The sequence below is a fragment of the Heptranchias perlo genome, unplaced genomic scaffold (assembly GCF_035084215.1).
Source record: "Heptranchias perlo isolate sHepPer1 unplaced genomic scaffold, sHepPer1.hap1 HAP1_SCAFFOLD_359, whole genome shotgun sequence".
Taxonomy (NCBI): domain Eukaryota; kingdom Metazoa; phylum Chordata; class Chondrichthyes; order Hexanchiformes; family Hexanchidae; genus Heptranchias; species Heptranchias perlo.
In genome coordinates this window covers 1123-27603 of record NW_027139371.1, presented here as the reverse complement: position 1 = coordinate 27603, position 26481 = coordinate 1123, and the positions used below count along the sequence as shown (strand labels likewise).

Here is a 26481-nt window from a genome sequence, read left to right as displayed (position 1 = left end):
ACAACCTCACGATGCTCCACTTTTCCAGCTTCCACCCTAACCACGTCAAAGAGGCCATCCCCTATGGACAGGCCCTGCGAATACACAGGGTCTGCTCAGACGAGGAGGAACGCGATGGACACCTACAGACGCTGAAAGACGCCCTAGTAAGAACGGGATATGACGCTCGACTCATCGATCGACAGTTACGACGGGCCACAGCAAAAAATCGCATAGACCTCCTCAGGAGACTAACACGGGACGCAACCAACAGAGTACCCTTTGTCGTCCAGTACTTCCCCGGAGCGGAGAAACTACGCCATGTTCTCCGCAGCCTTCAACATGTCATCAATGAGGACAAACACCTCGCTATGGCCATCCCCACACCTCCACTACTCGCCTTTAAACAGCCACCCAACCTCAAACAGACCATCGTTCGCAGCAAATTACCTAGCTTTCAAGAGAACAGCGTCCATGACACCACACAACCCTGCCACGGTAACCTCTGCAAGACACGCCAGATCATCGACACAGATACCACCATCACACGAGAGGACACCACCCACCATGTGCATGGTTCATACTCCTGTGACTCGGCCAACGTAGTCTACCTCATACGTTGCAGGAAAGGATGCCCCAGAGCATGGTACATTGGCGAGACCATGCAGACGCTGCGACAACGGATGAACGGACACCACGCAACAATCGCCAAACAGGAGGGTTCCCTCCCAGTCGGGGAACACTTCAGCAGTCATGGACATTCATCCACCGACCTTCGGGTAAGCGTACTCCAAGGCGGCCTTCGAGACACACGACAACGCAAAATCGTCGAGCAGAAATTGATAGCCAAGTTCCGCACCCATGAGGACGGCCTCAACCGGGATCTTGGGTTCATGTCACGCTACACGTTACCCCACCAGCGAACAGATGTTATCTGTTTTTAATATAACGGGTCAGTTGCTGTCTTTTCTATGTTTCTACCTCTCTATCTCTTTTTTTTTTGTTTGTTGTTTTTTTTTTGGTGATTTGTATATTCTGTGAGACCTGGCAGGTAACACCTGTCTGTCTGCACACTGATTGCCTTGGCAACAGGCAGTTGAAAAAACTGTCTGTACTCACCAAGCATTGTTCTGTGAATTATAAATGCGATTTCATCTCGAGGATTTCATTTTCACATCGTTCACCTGACGAAGGAGGTAGCCTCCGAAAGCTTGCGAATTTAAAATAAAATTGCTGGACTATAACTTGGTGTTGTAAAATTGTTTACAAGTAATATGATTAGGCAGAGTCAGCACGGTTTTTGAAAGGGAACTTGTGTTTGACAAATCTATTGGAGCTTTTAATGGGTGTAACTAGCAGGGTAGATATGGGGGAACTGGTGGATGTAGTATATTTGGATTTTCAAAAGGCATTTGATGAGGTGCCACAGAAGATTAGGGCTCATGTGATTGGGGGTAATATATTAGCATGGATTGAAGATTGCTTAATGGACAGAAAACAGAGAGTAGGAATAAACGGGTCATTTTCGGGCTGACGGGTTATAACTAGTGGGGTGCCGCAAGGATCAGTGCTTGGGCCTTAGCTGTTTACAATATATATCAATGATTAGATTAGTGGACCGAGTGTAATGTAACCAAGTTTGTTGACAATACAAAGATAGGTGGGAAAGTAAGCTGTGAGGAGGATGCAAATGGATATAGACAGGTTAAGTGAATGGGCGAGACGGTGGCAGGTGGAGTATAATGTGGGGAAATGTGAAATTATCCACTTTGGCAGGAAGAATAGAAAAGCAGAATATTTTTTAAAAGGTGAGAGACTAATTATGTACAGTTTTGGTCTCCGTACCAAAGGAAGGTTACAGTTGCCTTAGAGGGGGTTCAACAAAGGTTCACCAGATTGATTCCTGGGGTCAGAGGGTTGTCTTATGAGGAGCGATTGAGTAGAATGAGTTTATAGTCAGTGGATTTTAGAAGAATGAGAGATGATCTCATTGAAACATATAAGATTCTGAGAGGCTCGACAGGGTAGATGCTGAGAGTCTAGAACTAGAGGGCATAGTCTCATGATAAGGAGAAATTAGCCTATTTAGGACCAAGATGAGGTAAAATTTCTTCACTTAGAGTGTTGTGAATCTTTGGAATTCTCTACCCCTGAGGGCTGTGGATGCTCAGTCATTGAACATATTCAAGGATGAGATGGATAGATTTTTGGACTCTCGGGGAATCAAGGGATATGGGGATCGGGCGGGAAAGTGGAGTTGAGGTCGAAGATCAGCCATGATCTGATTGAATGGCGGAGCAGGTTCGAGGGGCCGAATGGCCGACTGGCCGACTCCTGTTCCTATTTCTTATGTTCTTAAAAAGGAAATCTTCTTGTGGAGGCAAAGAGCATGACTGAGGTACGAAATGAATACTTTGCATCGGTCTTCAGTAAAGAAGAGGATGCTGCCAATCTTACAGTAAAGGAGGAGGGGTAGAGAAACTGGAGAGGATTAAAATAGATGAAGAGGAAGTACTAAAAGGGTTGACAGCGCTCAAAGTGGAAAAGTCACCCGGTCCGGGTGGGATGCATCCTAGGTTGCTGAGGGAAGTAAGGGTGGAAATAGTGGAGGCTCTGGCCACAATATTTCAATCCTCCTTGGATATGGGAATGTTGCCAGAGGACTGGAGGATTGCAAATGTTACACCTCTGTTCAAAAAAGGGGAGAGGGATAAACCCGACAACTACAGGCCAGTCAGCCTAACGTCAATAGTGGGGAAATTTCTAGAGACAATAATCCGAGACAAAATTAATTGTCACTTGGAAGAAAATGGGATAATAAACGACAGACAACACAGATTTATTGAAGGCAAATCGTGTCTGACTAACTTGATTGAATTCTTCGATGAAAACTTGTCAGCAAAATTGAAGCCCATGGGATTAAAGGGACAGTGGCAGCATGGACACGAAATATGCTCAGAGACAGAAAGCAGAGAGTCGTGGTGAACGGTTGTTTTTCAGATTGGAGGGAAGTTTACAGTGGTGTTCCCCAGGGCTCAGTATTAGGACCATTGCTCTTTTTGATATATATTAATGACCTGGACTTGGGTGCAGAGGGTATAATTTCAAAGTTTGCAGATGACACGAAACTCGGAAATGTAGTAAACGATGTGAAGGATAGTAACAGACTTCAGGAGGACAGAGACAGACTGGTGAAATGGGCAGAAACGTGGCAGATGCAATTTAATGCAAAGAAGTGTGAAGTGATGTATTTTGGTGGGAAGAATGAGGAGAGGCAAAATAAACTAAATGGTACAATTTTAAAGAGGGTGCAGGAACAGAGAGACCTGGGGGTGGACGTACACAAATCTTTGAAGGTGACAGGACAAGGTGAGAAGGCTGTTAAAAAAGCACACGGGATCCTTGGCTTTATAAACAGAGGCATAGATTACAAAAGCAAAGAAGTTATTCTAAACCTTTATAAATCACCGGTTAGGCCCCAGCTGGAGTATTGTGTCCAATTCTGGGCACCGCACTTTAGGAATGATCTCAAGGCCTTGGAGAGGGTGCAGAGGAGATTTACTGGAATGGGACCAGGGATGAGGGACTTCAGTTATGTGGAGAGACTGAAGAAACTGGGATTGTTCTCCTTAGAGCAGAGAAGGTTAACAGGAGATTTAAGAGAGGTGTTCAAAATCATGAAGGGTTTTGATAGAGTAAATAGGGAGAAACTGTTTCCAGTGGCAGAAGGTTGGCCTTTATTTCTAGGGGGATGGAGTATCAAAGCAGGGGAGTCATGCTACAACTGTACAGGGTGCTGGTGAGACCACACCTGGAGTACTGCGTACAGTAGCATAGTGGTTATGTTACTGGGCTAGTAATCCAGAGGCCTGGACTAAAATCCAGAGTCATGAGTTCAAATCCCGCCACGGCAGCTGGCGAATTTAAATTCAATTAATTAATTAAATTCAATTAATTAAATTTTAAAAATCTGGAATTAAAATACTAGTATCAGTAATGATGGCCATGAAACTACCGGATTGTCGTAAAAACCCATCTGGTTCACTAATGTCCTTTAGGGAAGGAAGCCTGCCGCCCTTACCCGGTCTGGCCTATATGTGACTCCAGACCCACAGCAATGTGGTTGATTCTTAATTGCCCTCTGAAATGGCCTAGCAAGCCACTCAGTTGTAAAATCTCGCTACGAAAAGTCAAAATAAGAATAAAACCGGACGGACCACCCGGCATTGGACCACGAGGCACCGGACACGACAACGGCAAAACACCAAGCCCAGTCGACCCTGCAAGGTCCTCCTCACTAACATCTGGGGACTTGTGCCAAAATTGGGAGAGCTGTCCCACAGACCAGTCAAGCAACAGCCTGACATAGCCATACTCACAGAATCATATCTTTCAGCCAACGTCCCAGACTCTTCCATCACCATCCCTGGGTATGTCCTGTCCCACCGGCAGGACAGACCCACCAGAGGTGTTGGTACAGTGATATACAGTCAGGAGGGAGTGGCCCTGGGAGTCCTCAACATTGACTCTGGACCCCATGAAATCTCATGGCATCAGATCAAACATGGGCAAGGAAACCTCCTGCTGATTACCACCTACCGTCCTCCCTCAGCTGATGAATCAGTCCTCCTCCATGTTGAACACCACTTGGAGGAAGCACTGAGGGTAGCAAGGGCACAAAATGTACTCTGGGTGGGTGACTTCAATGTCCATCACCAAGAGTGGCTCGGCAGCACCACTACTGACCGAGCTGGCCGAGTCCTGAAGGACATAGCTGCTAGACTGGGCCTGCGGCAGGTGGTGAGCGAACCAACACGAGGGAAAAACTTACTTGACCTCGTCCTCACCAATCTACCTGTCGCAAATGCATCTGTCCATGACAGTATTGGTAGGAGTGACCACCGCACAGTCCTCGTGGAGATGAAATCCCGTCTTCGCACTGAGGACACCATCCAACGTGTTGTGTGGCACTACCACCGTGCTAAATGGGATAGATTCAGAACAGATCAAGCAGCTCAAAACTGGGCATCCATGAGGCGCTGTGGGCCATCAGCAGCAGCAGCAGAATTGTATTCCAGCACAATCTGTAACCTCATGGCCCGGCATATTCCTCACTCTACCATTACCAACAAGCCAGGGGATCAACCCTGGTTCAATGAGGAGTGTAGAAGAGCATGCCAGGAGCAGCACCAGGCGTACCTAAAAATGAGGTGCCAACCTGGTGAAGCTACAACTCAGGACTACATGCATGCTAAACAGCGGAAGCAACATGCTATAGACAGAGCGAAGCGATTCCACAACCAACGGATCAGGTCAAAGCTCTGCAGTCCTGCCACATCCGGTCGTGAATGGTGGTGGACAATTAAACAACTAACGGGAGGAGGAGGCTCTGCAAACATCCCCATTCTCAATGATGGCGGAGTCCAGCACGTGAGTGCAAAAGACAAGGCTGAAGCGTTTGCAACCATCTTCAGCCAGAAGTGCCGAGTGGATAATCCATCTCAGCCTCCTCCCGATATCCCCACCATCACGGAAGCCAGTCTTCGGCCAATTCGATTCACTCCACGTGATATCAAGAAACGGCTGAGTGCACTGGATACAGCAAAGGCTATGGGCCCTGACAACATCCCAGCTGTAGTGCTGAAGACTTCTGCTCCAGAACTAGCTGCGCCTCTAGCCAAGCTGTTCCAGTACAGCTACAACACTGGCATCCACCCGACAATGTGGAAAATTGCCCAGGTATGTCCTGTCCACAAAAAGCAGGACAAATCCAATCCGGCCAATTACCGCCCCATCAGTCTACTCTCAATCATCAGCAAAGTGATGGAAGGTGTCGTCGACAGTGCTATCAAGCGGCACTTACTCACCAATAACCTGCTCACCGATGCTCAGTTTGGGTTCCGCCAGGACCACTCGGCTCCAGACCTCATTACAGCCTTGGTCCAAACATGGACAAAAGAGCTGAATTCCAGAGGTGAGGTGAGAGTGACTGCCCTTGACATCAAGGCAGCATTTGACCGAGTGTGGCACCAAGGAGCCCTAGTAAAATTGAAGTCAATGGGAATCAGGGAAAACTCTCCAGTGGCTGGAGTCATACCTAGCACAAAGGAAGATGGTAGTGGTTGTTGGAGGCCAAGCATCTCAGCCCCAGGGCATTGCTGCAGGAGTTCCTCAGGGCAGTGTCCTAGGCCCAACCATCTTCAGCTGCTTCATCAATGACCTTCCCTCCATCATAAGGTCAGAAATGGGGATGTTCGCTGATGACTGCACAGTGTTCAGTTCCATTCGCAACCCCTCAGATAATGAAGCAGTCCGAGCCCGCATGCAGCAAGACCTGGACAACATCCAGGCTTGGGCTGATAAGTGGCAAGTAACATTCGCGCCAGATAAGTGCCAGGCAATGACCATCTCCAATAAGAGAGAGTCTAACCACCTCCCCATGACATTCAACGGCATTACCATCGCCGAATCCCCCACCATCAACATCCTGGGGGTCACCATTGACCAGAAACTTAACTGGACCAGCCATATAAATACTATGACGACGAGAGCAGGTCAGAGGCTGGGTATTCTGCGGCGAGTGACTCACCTCCTGACTCCCCAAAGCCTTTCCACCATCTACAAGGCACAAGTCAGGAGTGTGATGGAATACTCTCCACTTGCCTGGATGAGTGCAGCTCCAACAACACTCAAGAAGCTCGACACCATCCAAGATAAAGCAGCCCGCTTGATTGGCACCCCATCCACCACCCGAAACATTCACTCCCTTCACCACCGGCGCACTGTGGCTGCAGTGTGCACCATCCACAGGATGCACTGCAGCAACTCGCCAAGGCTTCTTCGACAGCACCTCCCAAACCCGCGACCTCTACCGCCTAGAAGGACAAGGGCAGCAGGCGCATGGGAACAACACCACCTGCACGTTCCCCTCCAAGTCACACACCATCCCGACTTGGAAATATATCGCCGTTCCTTCATTGTCGCTGGGTCAAAATCCTGGAACTCCCTTCCTAACAGCACTGTGGGAGAACCGTCACCACACGGACTGCAGCGGTTCAAGAAGGCGGCTCACCACCACCTTCTCAAGGGCAATTAGGGATGGGCAATAAATGACGGCCTTGCCAGCGACGCCCACATCCCGTGAACGAATAAAAAAAAATTTTTTTAAAATAAAGTTCTGGTGCCCTTATTTAAGGAAAGACATATTTGCATTGGAGGCAGTTCAGAGAAGGTTCACTAGTTTGATTCCAGGTATGGAAGGTTTGTCTTATGAGGAAAGATTGAACAGGTTGGGTCTATACTCATTGGAGTTTAGAAGAATGAGAGGAGATCTTATTGAAACACACAAGATTCTGAGGGGACTCGATAGGGTAGATGCTGAGAGGATGTTACCCCTCATGGGGGAATCTAAAACTAGGGGGCTTGGTCTCAGAATAAGGGGTCGCCCGTTTAAGACGGAAATGAGGAGGAATTTCTTCTCCCAGAGCGTCGTGAATCTTTGGAATTCTTTACCCCAAAAAGCTGTGGAGGCTGAGTCATTGAATACATTCAAGGCTGAGTTGGACAAATTTTGATCAGCAAGGGAGTCAAAGGATATGGGGAAAGGGCGGGAAAGTGGAGTTGAGGTAAAAATCAGATCAGCCATGATCTCATTAAATGGCGGAGCAGGCTCGAGGCGCCGAATGGCCGACTCCTGCTCCTATCTCTTATGGTCTTATAAAGTTCTGTAAACATTGGACACAGATTTAAGATGATCGGAAAAGAATCAGGTGAGAAGAGGAGAATTCTTTTTACACAGTGAGTTGTTCTGATCTGGAATGCGCTGCCTGAAAGGGCGGTGGAAGCAGATTCAATAATAACTTTCAAAAGGGAATTGGATAAATACTTGGAGGGGTAAAATTTACAGGGCTATGGGGAAAGAGCGGGGGAGTCAGGCTAATTTGATAGCTCTACCCAAGAGCCAGCACAGACACGATGGGCTGAATGGCCTCTTTCTGTGCTATATCATGCTATGATTCTATTATTTAAAAATAATGAGAGATCTGATGAGGGTTGTGCAGTTGATGTTGTGTATATGGACTTTCAGAAGACATATGATAAATCATAGAATCATCGATTCGTAGAAAGGTTACAGCACGGAAGGAGGCCATTCAGCCCATCGAGTCCGTGCCAGCTCGATGCAAGAGCAATCCAGCTCGTCCCACTCCCCCACCCTTTCCCTGTAGCCCTGCAATATTTTCCTTTCAAGTACTTATCCAGTTCCCTTTTGAAGGCCATGATTGAATCTGCCTCCACCACCCCCTCGGGCAGTGCATTCCAGATCAGAACCACTCGCTGTGTAAAAAAGTTTTTCCTCATGTCACCTTTGGTTCTTTTGCCAATCAGCTTAAATCTATGTCCTCTGGTTCTTGACCCTTCCGCCAATGGGAACAGTTTCTCTCTATTTACTCTGTCTAGACCCTTTATGATTTTGAACACCTCTATCAAATCTCCTCGCAACCATCTCTGTTCCAAGGAGAACAACCCCAGCTTCTCCAGTCTATCCACGTAACTAAAGCCTCTCATCCCTGGAATCATTCTAGTAAATCTCTTCTGCACCCTCTCTAAGGCCTTCACATCTTTCTTAAAGTGTGGTGCCATGAACTGGACACAATACTCCAGTTGTGGTCGAACTAGTGTTTCATAAAGGGTCATCATGACTTCCATACTTTTGTGCTCTGTGCCTCTATTTGTAAAGCCCAGGATGCCGTATGCTTTTTCAAACCACTTTCTCAACCTGCCCTGCCACCTTCAATGATTTGTGCACATAAACCCCCAGATCTCTCTTCCTGTAACCCTTTAGAGTTGTGCCCTCTAGTTTATATTGCCTCTCCTCGTTCTTCCTACCAAAATGCATCACTTTGCATTTTTCTGCAGCCCACATAAAAGACTTATTAGCAAAATTAATGCCCATGGGATTAAAGGGACAGTGGCAGCGTGGATACAAAATTGGCTTAGGGACAGAAAGCAGAGAGTAGTGGTGAACGGTTGTTTTTCAGATTGGAAGGAAGTTTACAGTGGTGTTCCCCAGGGGTCAGTATTAGGACCACTGCTCTTTTTGATATATATTAATGACCTGGACTTGGGTATATGGAACATAATTTCAATGTTTGTGGCTGACACAAAGCTTGGAAATGTAGTAAACAGTGAGGAGGATAGGAACAGACTTCAGGAGGACATGGACAGACTGGTGAAATGGGCGGACACATGGCAGATGCAATTTAACACAGAGAAGTGTGAAGTGATGCCTTTTGGAAGGAAAAATGAGGAGAGGCAATATAAACTAAATGGTCCAATTTTAAAGGGGGTGCAGGAACAGAGAGATCTGGGGGATCATCCACAGAAATCTTTGAAGGTGATCAGGACAATTTGATCAAGCTGTTAAAAAAGAATACGGGATCCTGGGCTTTATAAACAGGCTTGGAGCACAAAAGCAAGGAAGTTATTCTAAACCTTTATAAATCACATGGTTAGGTCCCAGCTGGAGTATTGTGTCGAATTCTGGGCACCGCACTTTAGGAAGGATGTGAAGGCCTTAGAGAGGGTGCAGAGGAGATTTACTGGAATGGGACCAGGGATGAGGGACTTCAGTTATGTGGAGAGACTGGAGAAACTGGGATTGTTCTCCTTAGAGCAGAGAAGGTTAAGGGGAGATTTAATCGAGGTGTTCAAATCATGAAGGGTTTCGATACAGTAAATAAGGAGAAACTGTTACCACTGGCAGGAGGGTCGGTAACCAGAGGACACAGATTTAAGGTAATTGGTAGAAGCACCAGAGGCAGCATGAGGAGAATTGTTTTTACAGAATGAGTTGTTATGATCTGGAATGCGCTGCCTGAAAGGGCGGTGGAAGCAGATTCAAAAATAACTTTCAAAAGGGAATTGGATAAATACTTGAAGGGGAAAAATTTGCAGGCCTATGGGGAAAGAGCAGGGGGAGTGGGACTAATTGGACAGCTCTTTCAAAGAGCCGGCACAGGCACAATGGGCCGAATGGCCTCCTCCTGTGCTGTAAGATTCTATGATTCTATTGACTGATTTGATCTCCTCTTTTTATTCACAGAACTCGAAGCAGCTCCTTTCCAGGTAAGTTCCTCTCAGTCATACAGTACCTGCTGCTCATAGGGAACCTTCAACTGTATCTGGGAGAAGAGTGAAAGTAGAATCACCGCTTGGAAACCTCCCCAGATCAGGGGCTTTCAAATGGGGCGAATATTGAGTGATGTTTAACTGTGGTTTGAGGGGTTCTTGGCTCAGGCAGCCTGTGGGAAATGGGAGTGAGATGGGCTGTTCCATCGGTGTGTCGAGCTTCTCAGGAACCTGTTAGACAGGAATTGAGAGCGAGAGAAACCTGCAGTGACCTGTATCTAACCGAGGCTTCCTAAAGGCTCCATGTGTGTCAGTGACAGCTTTATTCCATTGGGTCAGTAAGTGCTGTGTGATTGGCTTGTTCTATCAACCAGCCCATGGAGAAATGAGGAGAGGGGCAGGTCCCAGTGTCAGAGTGACAGTAAAATGTCTTGTGATTGGCTCATTCTATCCACTAACAGAGAAATGAGTGTGTGCTGAAATGTCCCAGTAATGTCAGTGTGACTGGACACTCTGTGAGGGAATCCCACCGATCCCAGGTCCCTGGGAGGCTGTTCCTTCTCCTCTCCTCACTTCACATGATCGTAGTGAGTGTGTTCCTGCAGAGAGGGGGGAGCACAGACTGGAGACCCTCGGAATAATAATAATTATTAATAATGGAAAGATAAGGGCTCCAGTACAGAGAAACTGGACTGAACACAGACGGCTTTGAAAATCACACTGAGCTGAAGTGACAGCAAACCAGGATCCCACTGCTCGTGTGGAGATCAGTGTGAATGCAGGGAGACTGCAAATCCCGGGATTCTGCCATTCTCAGGATGGGTTGCTGTGGGGTGTCAGTACGAGCATTAGAAGGGGTGCAGGTTGTTGCACTGATCACTCGTTCCCCTTTGGGTTTCTGATCTGAAATGTCCCCACTGATAAAAACATTCTCTCCTCTTTCATTACAGAGTGACTGAGACTCAGAGAGTCACAGACCCAGATGTTCCAGCGCTCACCCTGAACCTGTCCAAAATATCTCAACTTATCCAGAAGAGGCTGAATGGATCGGAAAAGTACCACTCGGACATATTGGGAATGATAAGGAAAAACGTGCAGCTTTTCTCCAATTCTGGGCACCACACTTTAGGAGAGATGTCAAGGTTAAGAATTTCAAGAGGTGAGGAGGCACTTAGATTAAAGCCCTCAGGTTAGAGATGATTGCCGTTGGCTGGGCTTGTCTGAGACATGAAGAAACTGTTATTGAATCATTAAAATAAGATTTCCAAGGCGATTACGATCAATATACTGATTGGACTGAAAGAGGAGGAAGGTGGTGTGTACTGAGGACATCTGAATGGAGAAGCGGGGAAGTTATGTTAAACTTGTATCAAACCTTGGTTAGACCTCACTTGGAGCACTGTGCACAGTTCTGGTCTCCATATACCTTGGTTAGACCACACTTGGAGCACTGTGCACAGTTCTGGTCTCCATATACCTTGGTTAGACCACACTTGGAGCACTGTGCACAGTTCTGGTCTCCATATACCTTGGTTAGACCACACTTGGAGCACTGTGCACAGTTCTGGTCACCACATCACAGGAAGGATGTAATTGCACTGGAGAGAGTACAGAGGAGATTTACAAGGATGTTGCCAGGACTGGAGAATTTTCGCTCAAGGGAAAGATTGGACAGGCTGGGGTTGTTCTCTTTGGAACAGAGGAGGCTGAGGTGTACAAAATTATGAGAAGGCTTGATAGAGTGGATGGGAAGGACCTGTTTCCCTTCGCAGAGAGGTCAGTAACCAGGGGACATAGATTAAACTGATTGGCGGAAGGATTCGACGGGAGCTGAGGAAAACAATTTCATCCAATGGCGATGGGGGTCTGGAACTCACTGCCTGAGAGGGTGGTAGAGGCAGAAACCCTCAACTCATTTAAAAAGTACCAGGATGTGCACCTGAAGTGTCGTAACTACAAGTCTACGGGCCAAGTGCTGGAAAGTGGGATTATGCTGGGTGGCTCATTTTCGGTCGGCGTGGACACGATGAGCCGAATGGCCTCCTCCTGTGCCATAACTTTTCTATGATTCTGTACTGTGCACTGTTCTGGTCTCCATATACCTTGGATAGACCACACTTGGAGTACGGTGCACGGTTCTGGTCTCCATATTATAAGAAGGATCCAGAGGCACTGGATAATGTGCAAAAAAGATTCACAAGGGTGATACCAGAACTGCGAGATTATACCTATCAGGAAAGGCTGAACAGGCTTGGGCTCTTTTCTCTCGAAAAGAGAAGGCTGAGGGGTGACCTGATAGAAGTCTTTCAGATTATGAAAGGGTTTGATAGGGTAGACGTAAGGAAGATGTTTACACTTGTGCGGAGACCAAAACTAGGGTCATAAATATAAGATAGTCACTAATAAATCCAATAGGGAACTCAGGAGAATCTTCTTTACTGTGAGAGTGGTGAGAATGTGGAACTCGCTCCCACATGGAATAGTTGAGGCGAACACACAGATACATTTAAGGGGAAGCTCGATAAACACATGAGGGGGAAAGGAATAGAAGGATACACTGAAAGGGTTAAATCAAGTCGGAGGGAAGAGGCTCGTGTGGAGCATAACACCAGCATGGACCAGATGGGCCGAATGGCCTGATTCTGTGCTGTACATTCCATGTAATTCTATTGATGTCGAGGCCTTGGAGAGGGTGCAGAGGAGATGTACTAGAATGGTACAGGGATGAGGGACCTCAGTTATGTGGAGAGATTAGAGAAACTGGGATTGTTCTCTTTACATCGAGTTACATCAAGTCTACAGCACAGAAACAGGCCATTCGGCCCAACTGGTCCATGCCGGAGTTTATGCTCCACACGGGCCTCCCCTCTCCCTACTTCATCTCACCCTATCAGGATACCCTTCTATTCCTTTCTCCATCATGTGTTTATCGAGCTTCTTCTTAAATACATCTGTGCCATTTGCCTGAACTGCTCCTTGTGATAGTGAGTTCCACATTCTCACCACTCTCTGGGTAAAGAGGTTTCTCCTGAATTCCCTATTGGATTTATTAGCGACTATTTTGTACTTATGACCTCTAGTTTTGGACTCCCCCACAAGTGGAAACATTTTCTCTACGTCTACCCTATCAAACCCTTTCATTATCTTAAACCTCGATCAGGTCACCCCTCAGCCTTCTCTTTTCTACAGTAAAGAGTCCCAGCCTGTTCAGCCTTTCCTGATAAGTTTATCCTCTCAGTTCTGATATCATCCTTGTGAATCTTTTTTTGCACCCTCTCCAATGCCTCTATATACTATTTATAATATGGAGACCAGAACTGTTCACAATACTCCAAGTGTGGTCTAAACAAGATTCTATATAAGTTTAACATAACTTCTTTGCTTTTCAATTCTACCCATCTAGAAATGAACCCAGTGCTTGATTTGCCTTTTTATGGCCTTATTAACCTGTGTCGCTGCTTTTAGTGATTTGTGTGTCTGTACCCCCAGATCCCTTTGCTCCTCTACCCCATTTGGACTCTTATTGAACAAGCAGTTTGTGGCCTCTTTATTCTTCCTACCAAAATGCACCACCTCACACTTATCTATATTGCAATTCATTTGCCAATTACAGCCAACTCTGTAAGTTTATTAATGTCCCCTTGTATTTTGTCACATTCTTCCTTTGTATTAACTGCACCCCCCAATTTGGTGTCGTCTGCAAATTTTGAAATTGTACTTCCAATTCCCGAATACAAATCATGAATGTAAATTGTGAACAACAGTGGTCCCAGCACCGATCCCTGGGGAACACCACTTGCCACCTTTTGCCAGTCTGAGTAACTACCCTTAATCCCAACTCTCTGTTTTCTGTTTTGTTGCCAACTTGCTCTCCATTATCTGCTCATTGATCCTGAGTACAGAGAAGGTTAAGGGCAGATTTAATAGAGGAGTTCAAAATTTTGAGTGATTTTCATAGAATGGAGAGGGAGAAACTGTTTCCAATGGCAGGAGGGTCTGTAACCAGAGGACACAGATTTAAGGTAAACAGCAAAAGAACCAGAGGGGAGATTTGGAGAATTTCTTTCACAGCGAGTTGTTCTGATCTGGAATGCGCTGCCTGAAAGGGCGGTGGAAGCAGATTCAACAATAACTTTCAAAAGGGAATCAGATAAATACTTGAAATGGAAAAATTTGCAGGGCTATGTGGAAAGAGCGGGGAAGTGGGTCTAATTGGATAGCTCTTTCAAAGAGCCAGCACAGGCACGATGGGCTGAATGGCCTCCTTCTGTGCTGTAAGTTTCTATGATTCTATAGGGGACTGCCAGTGTAGAATCATCGAAAGGTTACAGCACGGAAGGAGGCCATTCGGCCCATCGAGTTCACGCCGGCTCGATGCAAAAGCAATCCAGCTAGTCCCGTTCCCCCGCCCTTTCCCTGTATCACTGCAGATTTTTTCCTTTCAAGTAGTTATCCAGTTCCCTTTTGAAGACCATGATTGAATCTGCCTCCACCACCTCCTCGGGCCGTGCATTCCAGATCCTAACCACTCGCTGTGTAAAAAAGTTTTTCCTCATATCACCTTTGGTTCTTTTGCCAATCACCTTAAATCTTTGTCCTCTCATTCTTGACCCTTCCGCCAATGGGAACAGTTTCTCTCTATTTACTCTGTCTGGACCCTTCATGATTTTGAATACCTCTATCAAATCTCCTCGCAACCATCTCTGTTCCAAGGAGAACAACCCCAGCTTCTCTGGCCTATCCACGTAACTAAAGTCCCTCATCCCTGTTCCTGCACCCCTTTTAGAGTTGTGCCCACTAGTTGATATTGCCTCTCCTCATTCTTCCTACTAAAATGTATCACTTTGCATTTTTCTGCGTTAAGTTTCATGCCACGTGTCCGCCCAGGCCACCGGCCTGTCTATACCTCTTGAAGTCTATCACTATCCTCCTCACTGTTTACTACCCTTCCAAGTTTTGTGTCATCTGCAAATTTTGAAATTGTCCCCTCGACACCCAAGTCATGAATATATATCAAGGAAAGTAGCTCTAAGCACTGGCACCTAATAGACCACATCATCGTCCGAGCGAGGGACCGCAAAGATGTCCGCATCACCCGCGCCATGCCTGGAGCCGACGACTGCTGGACTGACCACCGACTAATCCACTCTACCATCTCCATCAACCGAGCCCCAAACCTGCAAATCCACTGGCGGGATAGACGCACCAACGTGAGCGTTCTCTCCCAGGCTAATATCCCCAGTATCGAGGCACTGGTCACGCTCAACCAGCTGCCGCAGGAGACTTAATGTCGCTGGACTCAAAGACCCTGAGAAGAAAGACCGACTCAGCCGTCGCCTGACAACCAATCTGGTGACGACCAATGATCCAGAGTCGCAGAGTGCCCACAGCGTCTGGTCCGCCCTAAAAGCCACCATAGTCAGCACCTGCGAGGAGACGCTCGGTCTCTCGACCAGGAAACACCAAGACTGGTTCGACGAGAACGATCAGGAGATCCAGGATCTCTTAGACCGTAAATGCAAGGCGTTCCTGAATTAGCAGCTCCACCAAAACTCGAGTGAGAGGAAACAAGCCTCCAGGCAACTGAAGGCCGAGGTGCAACAAAGAACCCGTGACCTAAAGAACAGATGGTGGGTGGAAAGAGCGCAGGAGACTCAGCAACTCGCCGACAACCACGACGTGCGCGGCTTCTTCAGCGCAATTAAAGCCATCTACGGTCCGAGTACCCAGGGACCTACCCCACTGAGAGCCAAACATGGAGAGGCGCTCATCAAAGACAGAGAGGCAGTCAACGCCCGCTGGAGAGAGCACTTCGAGGACCTCCTCAACCAAGACCCAGTCCTCGAGGCAAGTACCCTCGACACCGTCCCGCAACACGCGACCCGCCACCATCTCAGCACAACCCCAGCCCGCCACCATCTCAGCACAACCCCAGCCCGCCGCCATCTCAGCACAACCCCAGCCCGCCGCCATCTCAGCACAACCCCAGCCCGCCGCCATCTCAGCACAACCCCAGCCCGCCGCCATCTCAGCACAACCCCAGCCCGCCGCCATCTCAGCTCAACCCCAGCCCGCCGCCATCTCAGCACAACCCCAGCCCGCCGCCATCTCAGCACAACCCCAGCCCGCCGCCATCTCAGCACAACCCCAGCCCGCCGCCATCTCAGCACAACCCCAGCCCGCCGCCATCTCAGCACAACCCCAGCCCGCCGCCATCTCAGCACAACCCCAGCCCGCCGCCATCTCAGCACAACCCCAGCCCGCCGCCATCTCAGCACAACCCCAGCCCGCCGCCATCTCAGCACAACCCCAGCCCGCCGCCATCTCAGCACAACCCCAGCCCGCCGTGAGGTCAAAAAAGCCATTCGACAGCTGAAAAACAACAATGTCCCCGGTGCAGATGGAATCCCCGCTGAAGTACGAAAACACGGCGGAGAGGCACTCTTGACACGAATACACGACCTTATCACCCTTGTCTGGAAGGAAGAGAGCATGCCGGGAGATCTCAGAGACGCCGTAATTGTGATCATCTTCAAGAAAGGAGATAGGTCCAACTGTGGAAATTACAGAGGGATTTCCCTAATGTCCACCACGGGAAAGGTCATCGCGAGAATCCTCCTCAACCGCCTCCTTCCAGTGGCCGAAGAGCTCCTCCCTGAGTCTCAATGCGGCTTCCGCCTGTCAAGAGGCACAATGGACATGATCTTTAGCACGGGACAAATCCAGGAAAAGTGCAGGGAGCAGCATCAACCTCTGTACATGGCCTTCTTCGATCTCGCAAAGGCCTTCGACTCTGTCAACCGTGAGGAATTGTGGAGCATCCTCCTCAAATTCGGCTACCCCCAGAAATTCGTCACCATTCTCCACCTGCTCCACGATGACATGCGAGCCGTGATCCTCACCAACGGATCCACCACAGACCCAATACGAGTGCAAACTGGGGTCAAGCAGGGCTGCGTCATCGCACCAACGCTCTTCTCCATCTTCCTCGCTGCAACACTCCACCCTATCACCATGAAGCCCCCCGCCGGAGTGGAGCTAACCTACAGGACAAGTGGGAAACTGTTCAACCTTCGACGCCTCCAGGCCAGAACCAAGACCATCCCAACCTCTGTCATCGAGCTGCAGTACGCAGACGATGCCAGCGTGTGCGCACACTCAGAGGCCGAGCTACAAACCATCGTCGACGCATTCACCGAGGTGTATGAGAGAATGGGCCTCAGGCTAAACATCCGGAAAACAAAGGTCCTCTCCCAGCCCACTCCTGCCACACAACACTGCCCCCCAACCATCAAGATCCTCGGTGAGCCTCTGGACAGCGTGGATCATTTCCCATACCTCGGGAGCCTCCTCTCGGTGCGAGCAGACATCGACGATGAAATTCAACATCGACTCCAATGCGCCAGTGACGCCTGAGGAACAGAGTGTTCGAAGACCGAGACCTCAAATCCAGCACCAAGCTCATGGTCTACAGAGCAGCCGTGGTCTCCGCCCTCCTGTACACATCAGAAACATGGACAATGTACAGCAGACACCTCAAATCACTGGAGAGATATCACCAACGTTGCCTCTGCAAAATCCTGCAAATCCACTGGCGGGATAGACGCACCAACGTGAGCGTTCTCTCCCAGGCTAATATCCCCAGTATCGAGGCACTGGTCACGCTCAACCAGCTGCGATGGGCGGGCCACATTGTCTGCATGCCCGACACAAGATTCCCTAAACAAGTGCTCTACTCCGAGCTCCTTGATGGCAGGCGATCACTGGGAGGGCAGAGGAAACGCGAGACGGACACTCTCAAAGCCTCCCTAAAAAAATGCAACATCCCCACTGACACGTGGGAATCGCTTGCCCCAAATCGCCCAAACTGGAGAAGAAGCATCCACGAAGGCGCCAATTACCTCGAGCGTTACCGAGTGGAGCACGCGGAGGCCAAGCGTAAGCAGCAAAAAGAGCGCACAGAATCCAGAGCGTCTCACCCACCCACCTTATCAAACACTACCTGCCCCACCTGTGGCAGAGTCTGCGGCTCCAGGATTGGACTATTCAGCCACCGCAGAACCCACCCTCCCGGAGTGGAAGCAAGTCATCCTCGACCCTGAGGGACTGCCAAAGAAGAAGATTTATCAAGAAAAGCAGTGGTCCCAGCACCAACCCCTGGGGAACACCACTGCACACCTCCCTCCAGTCCGAAAAACAACCGTTCACCACTACTCTCTGTTTCCTGTCACTTCGCCAATTCTGTATCCATGTTTCCACTGCCCCCTTTATTCCATGGGCCGCAATCTTGATGATAAGCCTACCGTGCGGCACTTTATCAAACGCCTTTTAGAAGTCCATATACATCACATCAACTGCATTACCCTCATCTACCCTCTCTGTTACCTCATCAAAAAGCTCTATCAGGTTAGTTAAACACGATTTGCCTTTGACAATTCCGTGCTGGCTTTCCCTATTCAATTCACACTTGACCAAGTGACTGTTAATTCTGTCCCGGATTATCGGTTCTAAAAGTTTCCCCACCACTGAGGTTAAACTGACTGGCCTATAGTTGCTGGGTTTATCCTTACACCCTCTTTTGAACAAGGGTGTAACATTTGTGATTCTCCAGTCCTCTGGCACCACCCCCCGTATCTACGGATGTTTGGAAAGTTATGGCCAGTTAGCAGGTCGGGTTAGTTGTGTTCAGACAGCTGGGAATATCCCCGAACTTTAATCTCAGGTCCCTGTGTGTGTGGATCAGGAGCCTGAGATTAATCCTCAGTCGCCAGTGACACCTGCTTTAAACATTCCTCACTGTAATGGGCCAAAGCTTCACCCGCCATGGGTCAGGTAGGGGCGGGGTTACACACTGTCAATCAGAGTGTCTCTTAAAGGGACACTGTCCCTCACAGGGCTGTCAGTATCTGTGCTCCGGGGAGGGGGTTGAATCAGTTCAACAGGGGCAGCCCCTGTCCCAGGGATTGTCATCGAGCAGTCGACAGGGATCAGGGGGAGAGTGGGAATATTCCAAGGTGTGTTTATATCACAGGGGATCACACTGTTCATAATTTCTGTTTAACCCTTTATGTTTCTATTTAACCTTTTTTTTCTCGGTGATGTTTCTTCAGTCAGGGTTTAGTGCGAGGGATTCGAGGGTCGAGTTCCTGCACTTGTTCCCTCCTCGCAGCTCGGAACTGGTCCGAGTCTGAGACCCGGGGCCAGAGGGAGTGTTGGTGAATTCAGAGTGAACAGGGAGCAACAGTTTAATGCACAGAAGGAACATCAGATTCATCTCAATTCACCACTGAATTCTCACTGCTGTGTGGAAACTAATGGAGACTTTAATCAGAGCTGTGAGCAGGATGGAACGGTACATAGGAACACGAGTGGGCCATTCAGCCCCTCGTGTCTGCTCCGCCATTTGATAAGATCATGTGTGGTCTGTGATCTAACTCCATATACCTGCCTTTGGCCCATATCCCTTAATACCTTTGGTTGCCAAAAAGCTATCTATCTCAGATTTAAATTTAGCAATTGAGCTGGTATCAATTGCCGTTTGCGGAAGAGAGTTCCAAACTTCAACCACCCTTTGTGTGTAGAGATGTTTTCTAATCTCGCTCCTGAAAAGTCTGGCTCTAATTTTTAGACTGTGCCCCCGACTCCTGGAATCCCCAACCAGTGGAAATAGTTTCTCTCTATCCACCCTATCTGTTCCCCTTAATATCTTATAAACTTCGATCAGATCACCTCTTAACCTTCGAAACTCCAGAGAATACAACCCCAATTTGTGTAATCTCTCCTCGTAACTTAAACCTTGCAGTCCGGGTATCATTCTAGTAAACCCACGCTGCACTCCCTCCAAGGCCAATATGTCCTTCCGAAGGTGCGGTGCCCAGAACTGCTCACAGTACTCCAGGTGCGGTCTAACCAGGGTTTTGTATAGCTGCAGCATAACTTCTGCCCCCTTGTACTCTCGTCCTCTAGATATAAAGGCCAGCATTCCATTAGCCTTCTTAATTATTTTCTGCACCTGTTCAGGACACTTCAATGATCTATGTACCTGAACCCCGAAGTCCCTTTGGACATCCACTGTTTTTAACGTTTTACCATTTAGAAAGTACCCTGTTCTATCCTTTTTTGATCCAAAGTGGATGACCTCACATTTGTCTGCATTGAATTCCATTTGCAACAGTTTTGCCCATTCACCTAATCTATCAATATCGCTTTGTAATTTTATGTTTTCATCTACACTAGTAACAGGAGGGAGAGAGCCCAGGACACACTCCTGTATTCAGGATGGGACAGTAACAGGAGAGGGAGAGCCCTGGGCACACTCCTGTATTCAGGATGGAACAGTAACAGGAGGGAGAGAGTCCAGGGCACACTCCTGTATTCAGGATGGAACAGTAACAGGAGGGAGAGACCCCTGGGCACACTCCTGTATTCAGGATGGGACAGTCACAGGAGGGAGAGAGCCCAGGACACACTCCTGTGAGCTGTGTGTTCCCAGTACAGCCAGTGCTGAGATTGTGGGGCTGTAACTGTGAGGCTGTGGGATGTGTTGTGTGCCGATGAATCCCCTCCATTGTGTCTGGGAGAACGTGTGCACAGTGCCAGGGGCTTGTGTGATTAAACTGACTGCTACTGTGTGTCTCCACTGCAGTGTTTGCACTGAGTGTACAGCACTGGGACCCACACACTGCTATTTAACAGGGATTCTGATCAAAGGCCATTTATTTAACAGGGGATGAACACAGTCTAAGAGGTAATATGGGGCTGACAGTGTCTGGGAAATACTGACACTCCCACCCTGCAGCTGTCAATCATTGATGGGAGTGGAATAACCCTGTCTGACCAATCTCGTCTCTCCTCTCTAGGGCAAAGGTCAGCGATGAGCCTGGATCCAAAGACAGCAAACTGGAACTTGGTTCTGTCGGATGATCTGAGATCAGTAACACAGACTAAACAGAAACAGCCCTACCCACCTCACCCAGAGAGGTTTAAAGACGATCCCCAAGTCCTCTGCTCCCAGAGTTTCTCCTCAGGATCCCATTCCTGGGATGTGGAGACTGATGGGAATCTCTGCAGAATAGGGATTGTGTGTGGGAGCGCAGAGAGAGAGGGGGGAGAGTCTGGTCTCGGGAACAGCAGTAAATCCTGGTGTTTATGTTATGGTTTGTTTGGTGTTTCTCTCCGAACCGGTCACAATTCCCACTTCACTCGCCTCCCACTGATCCCGTCTAAGAGCCGGATCCGAGTTCAGTTGGATTACGAGGCCGGGACTGTGTCATTTCACCGGGTCACTGACTCACTGACACATTTACACACATTTCAAACCACATTCACTGAACCCGTGTTTCCGGCATTTTATTGTTGGAAAAAAACATCCCTAAAACTGTTAAATTAATCCTGATAGTTCAGACTCAGTGATGTCACTTCCTCTTCAGGACTGCTGTCACTTCCAGGTCTGCCCCTCTAATGATGTCATTTCCAGGAGTGCCCCTCTGATGATGTCACTTCCAGGACTGCCCTTTTAAGGATCCGGGGTCTTTGTGATTTTCTTTGTTCGGGTCTGTCACGAAAGTTAAAAATAGCTGCTTTTGGTTGAGTTTGCTTGTAATTTGTAGCGTTCCAATTAATTGTCTCCTTCAGTTGTAGAATTTTACCACTTTAGTTGCAGAATTGTCGTGGTATTAATCACAGTAGTGAATCAGAATAACGGCAGGCACGACTGCACTAATCACAGTAGTGAATTATAGTAGTGACAGGGCACGACTGCATTAATCACAGTAGTGAATCGTAGTGATAGGGCACAACTGCTTTAATCACAGTAGTGGAATGGTAGTGACAGGGCACGACTGCATTAATCTCAGTCGTGAATGGTAGTGACAGGGCACGACTGTATTAATCTCGGTTGTGAATGGTAGTGACAGGGCACGACTGTATTAATCTCAGTAGTGAATGGTAGTGACAGGGCACGACTGTATTAATCTCAGTAGTGAACTGTAGTGACAGGGCACGACTGTATTAATCTCAGTAGTGAATGGTAGTGACAGGGCACGGTCCCTTTAAAGTGCTGCTGTGAAAATCTGAGGCTGGGGTTTGAAATTGTTCTTTGACGGTCGCTCCAAACAGTGATGGTGAATCGACAGCCCGAGTTACACTGATTTCAGCGGGAAAGAAAATGGTGCGGGTGTAAAATGGGCTGTCCATTCACTATCGCCCGTGTTGCACGAACACCAGAGACTAATTTCACCCCCGGGGTCTCCTGGGCATCGCTGAGAGCTTCTGGGACTGCCCGGGGGGGTAACACATCTGTCCGAAACTAAGTAAATGTATTGATTCATTGGACCAGACTGGGAACTTTTAATTTATGTTTTATGGGGTGGTGATTTTTAGTTTATTGGACAGTAAGGTTCCTCCAGGGCTCACAACCAACATGAAATGGGAATATTATGGGATGCTTAACTTAATTAGACACGAGGAGGTGACTGAGTGTGTGAGATTTCAACAGGAAAATTGCCCCACCAATTGGGGTCTACAATCAGCCTCCCAGGTGGTCATGGGTGATAATGGGACATTTTGTGATCACCAAAACCAAAGGGTCAGGAAAACGATGTGTGAGTGACTGATGAGAAACAAAGATCACCTGGGAACAACCCACAAAGGGCATCAATCAGGAATCAATACACAATCCAGTGAAAGTCAGGAAAGGGGAGTTAACAATCGTTAATTGATAGCTTTCTCTTGGAGATGGTTGTGTCCTTGCTTATACTGAACAGTGAGAAGAATATTTTATAACCTGGGCTCTACCCGAGACATCGGGACCATGCAGGGGGAGATAAGCAAAGACCTCCAGACACCCCCCAGTCTGTTGATCAGATAGCCTGAAAGCACAGGAATGGCTTGTATTTGATGTCACGTTCGGTGTGATTTTGGGAAACTGCTGTGTGTGTAAATGTGATATTTTGCACGTGAGGCAACCAGTCTGTGGAATGCATGATGGAGATGCCCTGAAGGACGGGTCTCAGACATGCTCAGTCACGTTGACATCACCACTACATGAAATGGTTAATGTGCTCAGGAGAGTGAGGACAGATACTGGATCACCACTGATTTACACTTGGTAATCAAGGCACTGACACATGCTCCATAGAGAAACCGACTAGTTAATGAAACAATCAGGATCGTGTTAAACACACTGGTACCTATCAGAGGGATTGAAATTAAAGTAAAGACGGACATAGAATTTGGATTTCCAAAATTCAGGGTTGGGTTCCTTTTGAGTTAACGATGAAATTGGGACAACTGAGGGCCGGGGAGAAATAATACTGAGCCAGAATTATCCACAAGATGGATAATGGTAAAAAGGAGAGCTGGAGGATCTTTTAAGTCCAAGATTACTTGATAATATGGTAGTATTTGGGGGGAGCCGAGTTTCTGTAGTTTTCTGTACAATGTATTATGATTTTCTTTTTCTGTATCATGGTGTGTGATATTAACCAAATGAAACTTAGATTAGAAGAGCAAACGGCTGGAGATCGGTCTGTGATGCTCACAGGATGAGGACCTCAGATAAGGCCCCAGGATCCCACAAAGGAGGGGGGGGGAGGGTGTTGAAGATTAAGACTGAGAAGTAATGAGGGAAACCACTTTCTTCGATTACTTCTGTAGTTTAAAACCCCTAATATTGATAGACTGACAGTGCATTCGAAACAACATAATGCTGACATTGAAAAGGGGACCTCTACCCTGGGGAACCATAAGAACATAAGAAATAGGAGCAGGAGTCGGCCAATCGGCCCCTCGAGCCTGCTCCGCCATTCAATAAAATCATGGCTGATCTGATCCCAACCTCAAATCTAAATTCATGTCCAATCTCCTGCCCGCTCCCCGTAACCCCTAATTCCCTTTACTTCTAGGAAACTGTCTATTTTTGTTTTAAATTTATTTAATGATGTAGCTTCCTGGGGCAGCAAATTCCACAGACCTACTACCCTCTGAGTGAAGAAGTTTCTCATCTCAGTTTTGAAAGAGCAGCCCCTTATTCTAAGATTATGCCCGCTAGTTCTAGTTTCACCCATCCTTGGGAACATCCTTACCGCATCCACCCGATCAAGCCCCTTCACAATCTTATATGTTTCAATAAGATCGCCTCTCATTTTTCTGAACTCCAATGAGTAGAGTCCCAATCTACTCAACCTCTCCTCATATGTCCAACCCCTCATCCCCGGGATTAACCGAGTGGACCTTCTTTGTACTGCCTCGAGAGCAAGTATGTCTTTTCTTAAGTATGGACACCAAAACTGTATGCAGTATTCCAGGTGCGGTCTCACCAATACCTTATTTCACTGCAGCAATACCTCCCTGTTTTTATATTCTATCCCCCTAGCAATAAAAGCCAACATTCCGTTGGCCTTCTTGATCACCTGCTGCACCTGCATACTAACTTTTTGATTTTCTTGCACGAGGACCCCCAGATCCCTTTGTACTGCAGTACTTTCCAGTTTCTCGCCATTAAGATAATAACTTGCTCTCTGATTTTTCCTGCCAAAGTGCATAACCTCACATTTTCCAATATTGTATTGCATCTGCCAAATCTCCACCCACTCACCCAGCCTGTCTATATCCCCTTGTAGGTTTTTTACGTCCTCCTCACTCTCTACTTTCCCTCCCATCTTTGTATCATCTGCAAACTTTGATATGTTACACTCAGTCCCCTCCTCCAAATCATTAATATAGATTGTAAAGAGTTGGGGACCCAGCACCGACCCCTGCGGAACACCACTGGCTACTGGTTGCCAGTCCGAGAATTAACCATTTATCCCAACTCTCTGCTTCCTGTTAGATAACCAATCCTCCACCCATGCCAGAATATTACCCCCAATCCAGTGATTCTTTATCTTGAGCAATAATCTTTTATGTGGCACCTTGTCGAATGCCTTCTAGAAGTCTAAATACACTCCGTCCACTGGTTCCCCTTTATCCACCCTGTACGTTATGTCCTCAAAGAACTCAAGCAAATTTGTCAGACATGACTTCCCCTTCGTAAAGCCATGCTGACTTTGTCCGATTAAATTATGTTTATCCAAATGTTCAGCTACTGTCTCCTTAACAATCGACTCCAAAATTTTACCCACCACAGATGTTAGGCTAACTGGTCTATAATTTCCAGCCTTCTGCCTACTACCCTTTTTAAATAAGGGTGTGACATTAGCAGTTTTCCAATCTGCTGGGACCTTTGTCGAGTCCAGGGAATTTTGGAAAATTATTACCAAAGCATCCACAATCCCCACTGCCACTTCCCTCAAGACCCGAGGATGTAAGCCATCAGGTCCAGGGGATTTATCCGCCTTGAGTCCCATTAATTTACTGAGTACCAATTCCTTCGTGAATGGAGGGAGGTCATCTATAATGTGGGACAGCATCCTTGGGTGAAAATCATGTCTCTGCTTTTTGTTATTATACAGCTTGTTATGATTTAACACTTTTCTTTCTCATTTGTCGTATTTGAAAGAACTTTTGTGTAAATGTCACGGTGATTAAACTTCTTGTAACAATGTTTAACCTGATCTGTGGTGAGTGCAATTCAGATTCAATGAATGGGTTAAAGTGAGTTGTTCGATCTCACACTCACTTGAGGGGCGACTAAAGGATTTTGGACTTTCAATACCAGTTATTAATTACCTGCTAAAGGAGCTGAGTTTAGTTAAAAGTATTAATTCAACAAAGGAACGGTTAAACTGACTGTTCAAGGCGGCATGCTGGGAAGGTTGGCCACATTGGAAAAGTCTCATTCAGCAGATTGTCTCGAAGGTTAAAGGTAAGACAGATGCAAGGCCTTGAAAGTCTGTGAGAAGCTGTTGTAAACATCAGATGCTGTAATATCAACTTGTTCAAACCATGGGACAGAGAGAGAGGGAAGAGTAACAGTGTGTTTTTGCCAGCAAGAGTGGGGGGGAGGGGGAGGGGATGCGGGGAGGGGAACGTGGGGCCTGGTTCCCACACCCAAGTCCAAATTCAAAAGAGGGGATTGTGAAGTTAGACTCGAGGGTCGATTCTCACTCCCCTCCCGGTCTGAGAATGGGGGTCAGTCGCCTCTCCCGCCCCGGTAACCCTGGCGATGGAGCCGGTGCCATTTTGAAAGGGGCCTCCCGCCGGGTGTCCAAATCACCGCCTGTTTCAGGCAATCAGCCCCTGCTAATATGGAAATCGGGGTAAATAGGCCCCCGATCACCATTTTAGGCCGGAGCCTGTGCTGTGCTCACTCCGACCAGCTCCACGGGCGATGGAATCGAAGAGGCCCGGAAAAGGGAAGTGGCCAATTAGGTATGTCATGGAGGAGCAGGAGGGACCCACAGAAATAATCTGGGCTGCTGCCTCCCCGGGACC

At 47.7% G+C, this 26481-nt stretch overlaps 1 protein-coding gene across 1 annotated transcript in view; it reads left to right on the top strand.

The window, feature by feature from the left end:
- The window catches only part of LOC137311565 (E3 ubiquitin/ISG15 ligase TRIM25-like), a 39388-nt gene extending 13732 nt beyond the window's left edge, over positions 1 to 25656 (top strand). Inside the window, exons 4-6 of the mRNA XM_067978696.1 lie at positions 10082 to 10104; positions 11058 to 11266; positions 20967 to 25656. Coding sequence (XP_067834797.1) covers positions 10082 to 10104; positions 11058 to 11266; positions 20967 to 21496 — 762 coding nt within the window. The 3' untranslated portion in view covers positions 21497 to 25656. The remainder of the gene's footprint in view (positions 1 to 10081; positions 10105 to 11057; positions 11267 to 20966) is intronic.
- The last annotated feature ends 825 nt before the right edge of the window (positions 25657 to 26481 follow it).